Below are 15680 nucleotides of genomic sequence, written 5' to 3' on the forward strand. Positions count from 1 at the left end.
AAAAAAAAAAAAAAAAGTGCACTGCAAGATGTGTCGGGTGATACAGAATGTTTCTAAATACGCGTTCCTATTTATTTTAATTATGTACAATATAAATACTATTTTAGATAACATGGTAAATTTACCATGGATAAAATAAAAAGGCAGCCAAATAATACCGCTTTCAACTCTTCTGGTTTAATGTGGACAATTCATCAAGATTAATCTTACTCATTACCATTATTTGATTAAATTTCAGCCAATACACATCAGCTCAGAGTCAATAAACAGACAAATCATTCTTGTGAAATAACAGGCTATAAATGAATATCACAGACATTTAACAATCTCCTTGGTATCACTGTGTCATGTGGCTTGTTAATATCACACCATTTTACTTAATCCAAAAACACTGCTCCACAAGACAATATAACTCACAGAATTGTCTTTAAGATGTTTATTGAATGTTTGATCCATCAATATTGTGATGACATCTCATTGTAAGGCACAATTTTGCTGAGAAACACTGATTTGTTACAGTACATTTTTGAATGTGGTACATTTATCCCCAGAACTCCTACTCCATCCTAACAGCCACCCATCAATTGGCTCAAAACTGAAATATAAAAAGCTTCAACTCCTACACCTGAAATGGTAAATGTAACCAGGAGTTAGAAATTAAATTGTGAGCTGAAGCAAAAACGTATAGTGGCAGAGTATACACTGAAAAATAATGAGTGGACAAACCACTTCTGCACTTGTGAGAGGAAAATCTAGATTTGAAGGGATTTTAACAGGCTTTCATAAGCTTGACCATAGCGAGTTACAAGACTGACGTAAGTTTATGTGAAGCAACATAAATCAATTTCATGATTCATATTTTGAAGACCAGACATCCAGGATGAAAATTAGCTTCATCGGCTATATGGACAGAACCTGCTGCTGTAGCCAGCGTAAAGCCTAACAAATAACTCTGGTAATATCATAGAAAAAAAAGACTAAGAGTAAAAAAAAAAATAAAAAAACACAACCATCTCTGGCAAAGGAATTACATAGCTTCAAGGAAAAATATACAAAATAAAAAGAAAGTGGTTAAGGGTTCAGCAGAAATACAAGTCAAACTAAAAGGTCACGATCTTCATTCTGTTGTCATTTCTACAATAAGGCTCCTATTAATAGGTTAACACAAGGACTTATAGGCTCTTGATAAGAAAAATGTTCAAAATTACTTGTAAAATTTTCAGCACATTCACCATTTTCAGAAAGTGTGGAAAACACTGTATTGCTTAGGCAACATAAAATAGCTGCATGTAGATGGGCTTAAAAAGGTATTATTGCAATAATCCATCTCTTTACATTAAACTGTGACTTGAAGACACTCTGAACAGGAGCAATGTTACTAAAAATAACTGAGCTTTACACAAATACCTGTACAAGTATGCGTCTGCCTTCATTTGCTGTGTTGTAACAAGTGTAAAAGCTCACTAAAGACCAGGTTTATTACTCTATATTGTGCCTTCTGTTACTCTCCTCTGTTCACAAAGGAAAGACAAAACAAACTGGGATATTTGGCCAATCATTGAAATTCTAAAAACCCAGAGTTAAAAAGTAATCAAGTGTTTAGACAAACCAAACACTCTGCAGCAACTCCTGAAAACGAGCAGCTGTTTTCACCTTGGTCCAATGGAAAACATTAAAAATTCAGTAGATTGCTCCTACAGTCGGTAACCACAGTCCTGTGAAAAAATATTTCCTTTACTACACTACTGTGTACAAGTCCAAGAGGCTAAAAAGGCTCAAAATCTGTGTAGAACAGAAGGGGATAAAAGAAAATATCCAGTACAAATATTAAGTGTAAAGGCACAGATGTTCTTTACAAGTTGAGGCTGGAAATCAGAGGTAGAAGAGAAAGGGCAAAGGAGGAAAAGTTTTTAAAAGGGAGGAAATGTGTGATGAAATGTCTATCTGTCCTTGGATCCAAGTTTCTCGATCAAGTCCTGCAGAGGCGCAAGCTCCCGCCTGTCAATAAGGTTGAACTCCTGCAAAAAAAAGGAGAATAAAAATCAGACGAGGCCTGGCACAACAACAAGTTTCACTGGACAATAAATTGTCCCAGAGCTTATTGTGATAAATGGTAATATAGTTGTTTTGAGATTAGTTTTATGTAACGCAATTGTAATTATGGCTTTAACTCAATAGACTTTAATTCCAATGAACATTTAAGCACTGGAACTAGAATACATTTTGAATATCCAAAATAAATACAGAAAAAAATCCACATTAAACTTAATTATTCAGTGCAATTTGATTATCACTCCTCAATGATAATCAGGGTTTCTGCTTCTGATCCCAATATCAGGAGCAGATAAAATCAAACGTCTGACCTTTTCCAGTCTGCATAAGAACTATGCTTAGCCTTACACAAAAATCCCCAATTCTAGTGTGATGACTTCACCTGGACGAAGAAAATGAAATGCTTGAAGGAGGTGTTGAGGTGAGCCTCCTCCTGCAGCTGTATCACAGAGTCAAAGTGTTGATGGTAGATGTGAGCATAAACCCTGAACAGGCGTTTCAGGATGGTTTTGGCCACTGACATGAAATTCTTGGGGAAAGGAACTCCTGCAATACAAAAGATTATAGAGAGAGAAAAAAAAGGAGAAGTCAAGATGAAAATAGTCAATTTTTTTTAAGCATTTGTGACCTTTACACATTCACTTTGAGCTCTGTCTACTTTTAAGGCTGAAGTTTAAAAAGGTTTACAGAGAGGAAATGCAAAACGTCTAGAATCAATTTAATTCTGTGTAAAACTAGAAATAAAAGCTCACCGATCTTGGAGGGAAAGAGCGTCTCATCATCCAGCTGGTCCTGCACCCAGGTCATCAGGTAGTCTATGTACTTGGGTGCAGAACATTTGATTGGCTTCTTAATGTTGGTCCCATCAGCCCAGTGATACTCATACCTACACAAAACAAAATGCAATCAGCAGATTTATTGATTCAAGTTCAGGTGAGATGAAATGCTCAAATGGAGAAAAAAAGAAAAAAGCTAATTTGCATGCATGATGTTCTTGGCGGAGGTTGTGTCAACAGGAAGCAAAACCACATCTCTTCCTCCCGATTAGAAGCTGAACACAAACAGTCTTGGATGGACTGAGGATAGAGGAAGTGCCAAATCTAGATACTAAGCTCATTTCCTGTTTTCCTCATGTGACAATCAAACCTATTGCCTCTATCATTTTAGCTGAAAATAAAGTTTCGCATTGTCCATTTTCTCAACATAAAATGACTCAGAAAAAAAGTGAAATCAGAGAGAGTTTGAGAGTAAAGTTCAAATTAAATTTGGTTGTCCCAACACTTCTTGATTTAGGAGCTCAAATACTGAAAGTCCTATGTGATTCTTGTTTCCATCCGAGTGCATCATGGCTGCCTTTGACCAAATTCAACATTGAGTCTGTTGTGACAGCCTCTTATTTACACACTGAATATTGGCTGCCTTTAATTTTCCAAGTACTGAAGTGGATTGAAGGTTTTAATTAAACTACATATACCCACATGTATAAAAAAATGATGTTTCAAAAAAAGATTGCATAACCATTTCTAGGACCACATGTGAGGTTCTTCCTACTTATTGAAGTAGGAGTAATATTTCCAGTACAATTTTGTTCTTTGTTTAATTTGTGAACAATAAAAAGGATGCATGTATTGAAAATGTTTGTTACCTTGGTCCTGCAGACATCACAGGGCAGCTGGTCTCGGTGCAGAACTCTGTGATGGTGCCATACAGCATGTTGATCTGGTTGAAGAAATCCACGGCTGAAGAAAACAGTAAAACATGAAGTAACACCTCTAAACAGATAGACCTGTTGTTGCTTTAACAATGGGGGCGGGGGGCAATTATTAGTCTCCGTTTGAGTTTAATAGCATCTCAACAACAATGGCTATAACACAAGGTGTAATAACAGATCTGAGCAAATTATTTTTCCATTTTAAAGATTTCTTAAATGACTAATTTTAAAAAGCTGATGTGAATTCATTAACATTTTCAAGACCGATATTGAACAAAAAAATAAGATTTCAAACAAATTCATGTATAGAATCTGATTTCTTTAATAAATATGCAAGAATAAATCTTAGAAAGGCATGCGTCAAGTTTGGCGCATACAATTAGTCTGAAATTACTGATATGGCACCTTGAGTTTACTACTAAGTGATCCTTCTCATTATATTAAGCATAAACAAAAACACAACTGGAGTATTGATATGCAAGCCAAAGTCAATCAAACTTGAGCAACGTCTCAAGTCAGGCAAATGACTAATCTTATTGCCTATGACTAAAAGGAAATGTTTGCCTAATCAACTATGATGCAACGCGCTAGTATTTTTTGGGATGAATGAGTTAGTCGCATTCTCTTCCTCCCGATTAAATAGATATTAAAGTGAGTCAGGAACATTTAATTGCGAAACAAAGCACAGCCCAACAGGTCATTTATTACATTTATACAAACAGGAGTTTGGTTCCTCCCAGCTCTGCAGGAGGCCAACGCTCACTTACTGACCACTACACAGACTGTTTCTATCCTTAGAGACGGCTGAGAGGAAGAATCAGTACAACCAGAAGACTTAATTTTACTGATCAGCAAAACATTACATAATGCTGCTTACAGAGCAGTGACAAAGTCAGTTTGGCCAGAAATTGTTCACACCTTTGTCAGATTTAACTCTAAAGTAATCCTTTAAGTCTACCAACATGTTTCTTCTGACTGGACACAGTCGGGCTACCAAACCAGATGTTTGGTCGCCCTTCACCTCAGTGAGCTGAAGGCTAGATGAGCAATCCAATACTTTCTGTACGCAGATGGATCACACAGATTCACTGGTTACTGATGAGAAGCTGGGCTTCCAAAGAATTGATCATCCCCAAAGATAAATCACAGATGAAGAAAGATAAATAAAAGGGTTTGATTGTTTTGATGCCAGTCTAGACTCTCAAACCAGATATGTTTTGTGATTTTATTTATTGGAGAAGTGATTCATTCTCTTAACACTTTACTGAAGTGAACAAATGAATTATTGGTCAATAGAAGCCTTGACGCAATGTCTTCTGTGCAGGATTTTCCCCTTTCTCAGCAGTTAATTTGCCTCATGGCTGGTGGCACAAACATTTCACTCAGAGCAGCCACAAACTATTAAGGCTTGATGTTGGATCAAGTTCAGATACCAGAGTTTTCAAAATAAGAGTGGCATTATCCTTGGAAAAAAACAACCCTAAAGTTATTTCTACTTATAAAGAAAAAGTAACAAAAAAAAAAATAAGTTGGAAAATGCCACCATAGTGATTACAAAGATATGAATCTACTCAGACCTCAGTGAGCAATCCAATACTTTCTGTATGTAGACAGATCTTGATACTGGATTTACTGAAATGGGAAATGTCTGAAAATCTAATCTACTTCATTAAACTGATGGTGCTGCAGGAGCTATGGTTTGTTCTTACCTGAAAGTTAGAAAAATAAAATTGGATTTACCTTAACACTATAGTTAACATACCAGGATTACATTTCTGAATAAAGATGAAGACATTAGCTTATTTTCATCATAAGAGAATAATTTAATGCGTTTTCTGATCAGTGGAAGCTCCACCTTTATGCTATAATCAGGCTGCACTATGCTTCACAATTTGATGTAAATCTTTACTGCAGGAAGAAGACAGCCATTTTGAAAATTTGCTTTGATCAAAATTTAGTAAGAAGAAATAAGGGCAGACCAATATATAGCAAATATATTGTCATTGCAATTTCAATACATCCATTGCAGTATTAATTTTACATAGTCTGTTTGGATTGCATCATATGCTGGCAATTATACCCAGATTTCACCATTTTCATGGCTGTAATGCGTTGTCACACAGCAGACATCCACAGGGAAAGTTGGAAGCGTTGTCATGATTAATGGGAACCAGTTAAGGAAAATTGCACTATTTTGCAGCTGATGTGATAATCTCTTTCAATAAGACAGTCGCCTAATATTGTGCAGCCTGGAGCAAACAGATGTGAGAAGCTTCTAGAAAGGAAACTCAATTTCTACAGGAATGTTGACTTTTCATTCAGGCAGCAGCAGAGTTGGACTTCTGTCATATTAGTTGTATTGCTGGATTTGAAAATATTGTCAACTTTTTAGAACTACCACAATCAATTCAAGGATTCACATTATTCAGTGACTTCTGCTTACAGATATTATCTGTGCCAATTACCACATTCACTAATGCTACACATTGCTTGAAATGTCAAATCTATGGACACTTTGTTTTTAGATAAATACTAAAACCAAGTTACAAATCCTTTTCACATTGACTTTATGCGATATCGCTGTCCTTACAAATAATGCCAGCTAGAAAATAAAATCCATTTTTGATGCTACTGAATATGGTTCTTGAAAGAAAATCTAAATTTGAGTGTAAAAACTTTACAAAGCCAGATATTAGACATAAACCTTAATCATGAGTCTCCTGCACTCAAGTCATGTCAGCTTAGCAGTTTTATTTACCAGCCATACCAGTGGAATCTGCATGATCTCCACCTCGGATAACTAAACCTATTATCTCCAGAGCACATTTACAATTTTCCATCCGATTAGTTTTATTAATGCTAACTTGGTGCCATTTGACCATTAAGTGCAATGCATTTAAGCTGATCTAATATTTGTTAATCTGCTTCCTAGTGGATATTTTTCTGTATAAAAAGAAAAATAAATCATTTTTTACAAGCTTTCAATCTTTTGTTTACATATAAAAAAAACAATGCTTTCTACTTTTGTAAATTATTGGCTGCAATATTGAGTTTCTTAGTTGTGCGTTTATATAAATCCACCATTAACACACAAACTGCTATTTTAAACCTGGGGTCATCAAAGATTCATCCTAACATTTGCCCGTAGTAAAACTTTAAATAGTTCCCTGTACACTAGGTGTGTTGATTCATTGTATTTGTTCACTCACTGTTCACAGCGATCCATTCATTGAGATCCTCTCCCTCTGGCAGCATGACAGCCTGTCTCAGGTTCCCGCTGCCCAGCGTCGCCTCGGCGTGTTTGAGCAGCTCATACTGGTGCGAGCCTTCTGGGATGTTTTTCTTCGGCTTGAAGGTCTTAGATGAGCGACTGCCACTGCAAACAAGAGCACAGAACTAAGCAACCGTGTGTAAACGTGGCATGGTTGTACAAGTGCCCCCAGGGAGTTGAGACATCACTTTGTATCCTCTTCAATATTTCATTAAGCAGTCTTCTTTTAACCAGCTCTGTGGCTCTGCAGTTCACACATCTCATATTTGTTCCTGGAGAAAATCTCCCTGGGAGTCATGGAGCTGTACCTGGAAAAATCCTTAAAAATCTGAGCCAGGAGGCATTTTGATGGGCTCCATATCAGTCCTCCCTTTCATACTCCTAGTTTGCCATTAGGTCTCTTCCCATTTTGCACAAACTCATACTTAAATCCTTATATTTCTACAAGTAGTCAGGCATTTTCAAAAAATTGTGGAGATGTAATACAAATGCTTGAATCTTAGATATTTTAAGTTTCATATTGTTTTCTGTTGATACAAGATGTTTCTATTAATATAGGTGTGATCGTTGTGTGAATTTGGTCATTCTTATGAACAAAATTAAGGCAAACTAAGACATTTCCTGCTGATTGATAATTTCCATCTCTTTTAACTTGTCTATAAGGTAGATAGGTTAGAGAAAAATACTTCTAGTTATCTGATCTGGCACAAAATGTCTATAAAGCAGACATAATCCCATGCAAGGTGGGAATTTTGTTCCAGAAAAATGTTTATATAAAATAAACTGCACACACATACACCAACTCTAACAGCCTAAAGCCTAAGTCATCCTTATCAGATCCAATCATCTCAAAAAGCTTCTTATAGCAGAAGAGTTGCAGGACTACTCTGAGCTCTTTGCTTTTCATCCACTTAAAAGTCAGCCATTAAAAAAAAATGTGTAAAAATATTTTCACAACACTTTTCAGTTTTTAAAAATATCAATGTTTGATTAGATTTGAAGATGGCATCTTTAAAGGGTGCCCTCTACAAGGTCTTGGAGTTTGAGATGTGTCATGTCTGAATTAAGCCATTCATCCAAACTAGAAGCCTTTACAGTGAACACCTCCAAAACTGGTTCTGTACTTACCGTTCCGATGTGTCATGTCAACTTAAAAAAAAAAAAAACTGGGGTGGCTTGTTTTCAGTGGAACATTTAACTAAGTTATAAATGTGACCCAGCTGCTGCAACAGACAGGAAGTGTAATTGTATGCCGCTGACTGTAAACAGGGGGCTTAATTAACATAATGAATGCTTGGAGGCCCTAAAAATTAAAATTAAATTAAAAATCTGATACAGAACTGTGAGCACCTATAGTCTGGCTTAGAAATAATAAAAAGGAACCATTATCAGTTGGTTAGGTTTATTTACTCATCCAGATCTAAAGCTGAACAGTTGTGAATAAAAGCAGTCTGCACATAATTAAATCCAGATGATTAAACAACCTTACAGGTTGGAAACGCGATTTGAAGCAAATCTGACCATATTTAGTCCCAACAGTAATTTAGCTAATTACTTTTCTGTCTCATAACTCTGGTCATTTCCCTTGATATGCCATTAAAATGTACGTTTCTGTCATGTCAACGACGCGAGATTCGCCTCAACATTTAACCTGTCCGTGGTTGTTTTGAGATGCAGCGCACTAGTTTTCGGTCTCGGCTAACTTCCCTTGTGAACTTCGCTGAAGCGCAGCTAACCCTGACCGCAGGCGCCTCCGCTCTGACTCAGGAAGCAAACTGCAACATTACTTACAACAGGAAGCTCATCTTGACGAAGACGTTGTTGAAGAGTCTTTGTGAAAACTACAAGTTGAGGTTTAGTACGTAGCAATGCGCTTTTAAATCCCTTTCTCGGGATGAAGAACTATCATCGACTTGGCGTCAAGCGAAGATGAACTGCACCCACAGCGGCTCTTCCTCTGTTGGTTGTCTGTCAGCAGGCCGACTATCGCCACCTACCGGTCGCAGATGGATATGACCGCTTTCTGCGTAACCCAGTTAAAATTTCATGATCGTTTCTGGATGCTATTTGCAGAACTTCTGTAATAGTTTCTCCCCATTCTTTTTGTTTTTCATACCAATGTATTTACCGTTGAAAGCTACACCCCTGGCATACTTATAGTGTGTTCTGTTCTTTGTACAAAGAAAAGAAGGTGCTCATTAATTTAACTAAAATTACATGGAAAAAAAACATAAAATTGTGCCAAAATTGTTTCAGAAAATGTGAAAAATTTTCACATTTAATGATGGAACGATTACTCTTTTATGGACATGTTCATGAATATAGAATATTCAGTTGAAATCAGAGGTCTACAAACCTTTTAGTTGGGGTGCGACGCATTTTTAAGAAAAAGGAGGAAAAGCCCTTGCTGATAAGAACCTCGGCTTACAAAGTCTGATCACTGAAACATGCAGCAGTGGTCCCCTACCCTGCACGGAACCAGTGCCCTGCACGTTTTAAGTGTTTCCCTGCTGCTGCACACCTGGGTTAAATGAATAGCTGATTAACCGACTTCTATGGCAATTACACGGAATGTAAAGGAGGTAATGCAATCATATGAATCAGCTGTGCTGGATTCCGGACTAATCAAAAGCATGCAGGAAAGCGGTCCCCAAGCCTGATTCTCAGGGACCGCTGATCTATGGGATATATAACTCCATCAGATACTTGACATTAAATCAGAGAAAACATTTTTTAGGTCAGTATCGCTAAAATTATTTCTTTTATTTCAATGTAACCTTCTGACTTTGAAGAAAGAATTAAAACATTGTCAGAGAGAGGCAATTTTTTAAGTGTTTTGGTTTTTAACAAATTAAATATTTTTTTATCATCCTCAATGACGTAAAACAGTAAAGGTTTTTAGGTTTCATTGTTAGACAACATAATCTGACTTTAAACAACAATGTTGTTTAAAGATGATGCTGTTCTTCTGATGTTGTAAATTTGCCAACTATACAGGCTCTTATTATTTTTTTCTGTGTTTATCTTAGTTGAAAATGCATGTCTCCATGTACCATTTTCCTGGAAAAGTTCATCACAAGTTCATCACTGCATGTTCCTCTGTGTTGCAAACTATTGCTCTTATTGTAGTTTGCTGTGGTTTTTAAAATCACAAATAAAGGCTTACCAAACCGAAAACATATTACAATCAATGTAATACACACTTTGACTGTAATGTATACATTAATGTGTATTAATGAATTTTAGAACATTAATTTTGATGTTCATGTGGTGAAGTCCTTCACTTCCGGTTTGAGCTGTATGCTTTTATTTTAGAGTTTTCATTTCCTGTTTGGTGCTGTTGAGTAGCAGTTAGCTTGTTGTCCTGAAAGGACGGCAGTTAAAGCAGTTTGTGAGTTTCGAACCGCTGCGGTGGGCAGATAGCCTCGTGGGAAACCTATCGGAGGGTGTGTGGGTGGGAGATAGCGGTGACGCAGGCACCGTGAGGGGAGGGGGCAGAGCTTTAAAGCCTCTCTGCTCCTCCTCCTCCCTCCCAGACCGTTCTCTACTAGGCACGGTGGGGGAGGAGTGTTTCATAACCAGCCGGTGGTGGTGTGTCTCCCTTTTTCTCAGAAGATCAGAAATGGCAGCGATCAGGACTCTCAGGAAACTGTGCCAGCACGCGCAGCATCAAGTCTGTAGCCTGCACACGTCCGCCTCCAGGTGAGCCGACATTTCCGCGGGAAAAACCGAGGGGAAACTCGTCACACATTCATCCAGGGCACACGAAGCGCGGCGGTCGAGCACATTTAAAAGCCGTCCTGAGCTCTCCTCAGCACATCGCCTCTCTGTTATATTCAGCGCACACTGAGGATGAGCTTGTTGGTATTTTTACAAAGCGGTTTTCTGGGTTTCGCTGTACTAAATGTCCTCAGTTGTATTGGTTCTGCCCATACCGGGTATACCGCCCCCAGCGGGACGCCGGTAACATTGCAGATGGCTTGGCTGATGAAATCTGGAAGAGCGTTTGCAGGCTGGGGGTCTGAAGGAGACAAGTTTCAGCTGGGGACCGAGGTGTTGGGTTGCATGCAAGGAAAAGCCATGCAGATATTCGAGCTTTAGAGTGAAATGAGTATTTAATAATAAATCCCAACAATAACGTATTATCTTTAATTTATTTAGTAGGTACATTTACTTTATATATGTTTTGGAAATGCATAAAGACTTGTAAACATGACTGTTTTCTATAATACCTAACGTTAACAGAAGGAACAACCATATATGAAATTATTTCAGTAATTAATGTCGCATGTGCATGAAAAACGTATCTGCACTGCAGTTTATCAAATGAATGATAAAGTCTTATTGGTCAAGAAAAAAAATGAAGTATGTATTTTTTTTCTGGTTTAACTAAAATAAATAATTTTCTTAGTTAGCTGTGGGACTTTTTTCTTGCTTTAGCATGATAATATTCTGTCCTGTCATGCTGTCTGTCATCAGTCTCATTACACAGATGGTAAAGTCTCATCCCGTGAAGGAATTTAGTGGGATCTTGTGAGACCTGCACATGATCTGAATGATCACAAGATGGATCATGTCAAACCAATGGTGTGTCGGACACATGTTGCTCCTTAACATCCAAAAGCTTCCAAATTTGTCAGCCTTACATCAAAGCAATCCTGTTAATATGCATGATCACACGAGAGTCGAGGTGCACAGTATATTTGACTCATGACCGTCTCTACAACATCAGTGTGTGTGCAGGAAGAACTGCATGGAGGCAATGTTTGTTTGGGTGTAATATTTCAGGTGCCCTACAGAAAGATGAGCCTTTCCCATAATATATTTGGCTAGCTGGATAGACTTTCACTGCCTCCCATTTGACCTCGATCCTACATACACACCAAGACCAAAAAGCTCATGGAAAGAGACCAATAATGGGAAAACAACCAGATGGAGAACATTCTGGATTGATCTTAAACAATATCATCACTGCAGTATTTTTCTCTAATGTTGTGCAGCCCTACTCAAAAATGGCTATTAAAACTTGAACAAATCCTGAACAAACTCTGAAAGTGTAGCTGGTGGATAAATGTCTCCCAAGTCTATCTCAAGATAGTTTATGAATGCATCTGAAAGAAGAGTAAAGTTTTAAATCTGCCCTGCAGTCTCTTCTCATTTGCTCCTGGTTGTGATACTTTTTTTTCTTCCAGTTTTAATTGGTTTTGGCAGAGCAACAGAGGTGGTTACATCACTGATGATGGCTCATTACTCTCTAGTTATTAGCTCTTTGGTTATGTTTATGTAATGTAGCTGAATCTTGCAGAATTGGGACAAAGTAGTGGGGCAGCAGTGCATAGACCTATAAATGCATGTTGATAACTTTAGTCAGCTGGAAAGTTGTGGTTGGTAAGTTTGGAAGTTGGAGCTGAAGCATCACTAAGCTGCATGGCTGAGTGGTGCTCAGGTGTTAAATGTCCTGGTAAATCAAGACCCATGGCATTTCCAGGAAGTAAGGTTTAAACTGGCACTGAGCAGAGCAACAGTTGAGATGAAGCTTATTTTCCATGACTTCATTACGAATAATAGAAAATAAATGAAATGCATTTCTCCCTCTCTCTTTTTTTTTTTCTCTGTGTAACAGAGCAGAGGCGGTGGTCATCTCAGGGAGGAAGCTGGCTCGTCAGATCCGGGAAGAAACCCGTGCCGATGTGGATCAGTGGGTCTTAGCCGGCAACAGGAGGCCCCACCTGAGTGTCATTCTGGTTGGAGACAACCCAGCCAGTCACTCCTACGTTCTCAACAAGACTCGGGCTGCAGCCGACATCGGTAAGCAGGGGGAACCATCTTCAACTGTAAAAACACAATTTCAACTTTGACTTGTGGTGTGAAACCTCGTCAGTCACCATGAGTCTTTTTTTGTTTGTTTGTTGTTTTTTTTTAGCCTACTGGCCACACTTTGTTGCAAAACAGGAAGGACAAAAGAACACTGTATTTATGTGGCACAGATGTGTATTAATCTTTATAAATCAAAAAATGTCCAGAAAGAAATTAGAAAAGTAAATGTTTGCCTAATATTAATATCTGCAGCCTGAGCAATAAATAAAAAGTTTAATACAATTGAAACTGTGATGGACAAGGCTAGAGGAGGACACCATAACTAGAGAGGATCATAAAACTCTCCAAAGCTAATGTTTCTTTAGCAGGTTGAAACTATATATGTGTGCATATATTTAATGAAAAATTCTAAGTTAACTGCTATTATAGAAGCGGGTGAAACTGGACTATCCTGAAGTTTATCTTAATCTCATATGAGGAATAAAATGCCACTGAGGCCTGTAGTATGACTCCTTGTTTCAGAACAAGTGGACCTAATTGGAATATTATTAAAAATTGATTTTTAAATACTCAGTTTTAGTTCACATGCTCCGTCTTCTCACTTTTTACTCCCACAGGAATCTCAAGTGAGACAATTCTCAAGCACTCGGAGATCAGCGAGGAGGAGTTGCTGGACCTAATCTATAAACTCAACACAGACCCTCGTGTGGATGGCCTGCTGGTCCAGCTGCCTCTGCCAGGTATGCTAAGAACAGATCAGAGCTGTAGCTATAAGGAGCCTCCTGAGTCAGATTATCTACTCTCCTGTTAGCCAACATAGAGATGTTTGGCCTCGTGTCTTATATTTGTCCAAACTCTAACTTTTCACTATATTCGCTCAGAGCACATCGATGAGCGCACGATCTGCAATGCAGTGGCTCCTAACAAGGATGTGGACGGCTTCCACGTAGTCAACGTTGGCCGAATGTGCCTGGATCAATCCACCATGCTCCCTGCCACTCCCTGGGGAGTCTGGGAAATTATCAAACGCACAGGTAGCAGGACTGGCCCAAGCTGTACATGCTACAGCAATGATGTTGTTTTTCAAGAAATTAAATAAAATGTAACAAACAATTTATATTTGTGTCTTCCAGGTATTCCTACCTTTGGGAAGAATGTTGTAGTTGCCGGGCGCTCCAAGAATGTGGGCATGCCCATTGCCATGTTGCTGCACACAGACGGACAACATGAGAGGCCTGGAGGTCAGTTGCACATCATTTGTCTGGATTTCTAAATGTTTACAATTCATAACATGTAAAAGTCCTCACACACTTTCACTTTTTCCACATTTGGTCACAGTTTTAGAGATTACAATGTATTTGACTGGGATTTGATGTGATTAACAAGCAGTGAACAAAGTGTGATTGACGTTTTTCAGCGTTGTGATCAAACTTTAGGCTCTGCAGATATTTTAACACCCAGTCTCTCTTCTGAACTGCTGCAGGCGATGCCACAGTCACCATTTCTCATCGTTACACTCCAAAGGAACAGCTTTGCCAGCACACTAAAATAGCCGATATTGTTGTGGCTGCTGCAGGTTTGTCGCTGTTTTACGTCCCAAATCTTCCTGTTATCTTGATTTGCATGTCGCGTCTAATGGCTCTCAACACGGTTTTTAGGAATTCCCAACCTGATCACAGCGGACATGATCAAAGAGGGAGCTGCTGTAATTGACGTTGGCATAAACAGAGTGCAGGACCCTGTCACTGGAAAGAGCAGGCTGGTTGGAGATGTGGATTTTGAAGGTATGGGGGATGAACTTTGATTGGATTTCTGCATGAACTCACCCCTCCTGTGTCTTTGTAATTAATTTTTTCTGCCCACTTTCAGCTGTGAAGAAGAAGGCTGGGTTCATCACCCCTGTTCCCGGAGGCGTTGGTCCCATGACCGTGGCTATGCTCATGAAGAACACAGTCAAAGCTGCTAAAAGTGTCCTGCAGTTTCCCCCAGAGAGGATCCGTGTGGCAGCTGCATCCTAATGGTGCCACACAGTAAACCTGAGCAACATGGACACATTCCTCCCAGCTCCACCCTCTTGATTTCGTACTTGGAGCGACGCAGTGAGCTCCACGTTGCACACAGACTGGAAAGATGACCGCTCTGAGGCTTTTCTTACTACGTGTCAAGTCCAACCATTTGCAGCCTGCTACACTAACTCATGCAGCTAGCTGCACATGCTTTGTAACAGTATTTATAATTTTTAAATGTACGTCTTTGATGGTTTTAAAGAGCTGTTTCTATTTATTGCGAAAGACTATTTTACACATGAATGCAGACTTGTGGCAGTGTATGATTCTAAGCAGGTGAGCGGTGAAGGAGTGTTTTAGTTTAGCCTCATGTAAGTGTCTCAAGGGCTATCAGGAACAAGATTGTTTGTTAAAATACGAGCTTTAAAGATTCACCATTGCCTTGCAAAAAAACCTATGGAATAAATGTTGCATTTTTCTTCTCACATTGCTTTTGGTTGAAAAATATTTAAGACTGGGGGAACTTTATTAAATAGTAAATGGGACCTGAAATGCTGAACTCACTTGAGACAGAATATCAAACTATGCATCACATCTGGAAATGAGTAAAGTATTCACACTTCACAATTTTTTTTTTTTTTTTTTATGTTTAAAGATGAAATTGACTGGGTTTGACATTATTGACCAGCACAAAATGTTGAAAATAAATGTTACACTTTTATATAAAAACATCAGCACAGGTTATAGACAAAGTTGCAGAGAAATTTAAAGATGTGAAAAGTGAACAAGTTTAGGAAATCTGGGTATTTTTTTTTTCAATCAA

General features: G+C 38.4%; 2 protein-coding genes across 3 annotated transcripts; one reads left to right on the top strand and one right to left on the bottom strand.

Annotated features, from left to right (window-relative positions):
• Positions 1 to 421: 421 nt before the first annotated feature.
• Positions 422 to 9507, bottom strand: mob1a (MOB kinase activator 1A). Of its 2 annotated transcripts, none has more exons than XM_055049210.1 (6): positions 9391 to 9507; positions 6973 to 7139; positions 3698 to 3791; positions 2805 to 2938; positions 2435 to 2598; positions 422 to 2018 (listed from the first exon to the last, which is right to left on the bottom strand). In XM_055049210.1, exons 1-6 carry the CDS (start codon positions 9411 to 9413, stop codon positions 1941 to 1943), a joined length of 660 nt encoding a protein of 219 aa, XP_054905185.1. In that variant the 5' UTR covers positions 9414 to 9507; the 3' UTR covers positions 422 to 1940. The 2 variants fall into 2 exon arrangements, with proteins under 2 accessions (XP_054905185.1, XP_054905186.1); XM_055049211.1 differs by lacking the exon at positions 9391 to 9507 and adding an exon at positions 8826 to 8979.
• Positions 9508 to 10434: 927 nt separating this feature from the next.
• Positions 10435 to 15342, top strand: mthfd2 (methylenetetrahydrofolate dehydrogenase (NADP+ dependent) 2, methenyltetrahydrofolate cyclohydrolase). The gene is made up of 8 exons (XM_055049209.1): positions 10435 to 10736; positions 12658 to 12842; positions 13469 to 13591; positions 13733 to 13885; positions 13985 to 14092; positions 14335 to 14427; positions 14510 to 14635; positions 14721 to 15342. Exons 1-8 carry the CDS (start codon positions 10657 to 10659, stop codon positions 14867 to 14869), a joined length of 1017 nt encoding a protein of 338 aa, XP_054905184.1. The 5' UTR covers positions 10435 to 10656; the 3' UTR covers positions 14870 to 15342.
• Positions 15343 to 15680: the final 338 nt, after the last annotated feature.

This window comes from Poeciliopsis prolifica, unplaced genomic scaffold (genome assembly GCF_027474105.1).
Source record: "Poeciliopsis prolifica strain line A6 unplaced genomic scaffold, Auburn_PproV2 SCAFFOLD028, whole genome shotgun sequence".
Classification (NCBI taxonomy): domain Eukaryota; kingdom Metazoa; phylum Chordata; class Actinopteri; order Cyprinodontiformes; family Poeciliidae; genus Poeciliopsis; species Poeciliopsis prolifica.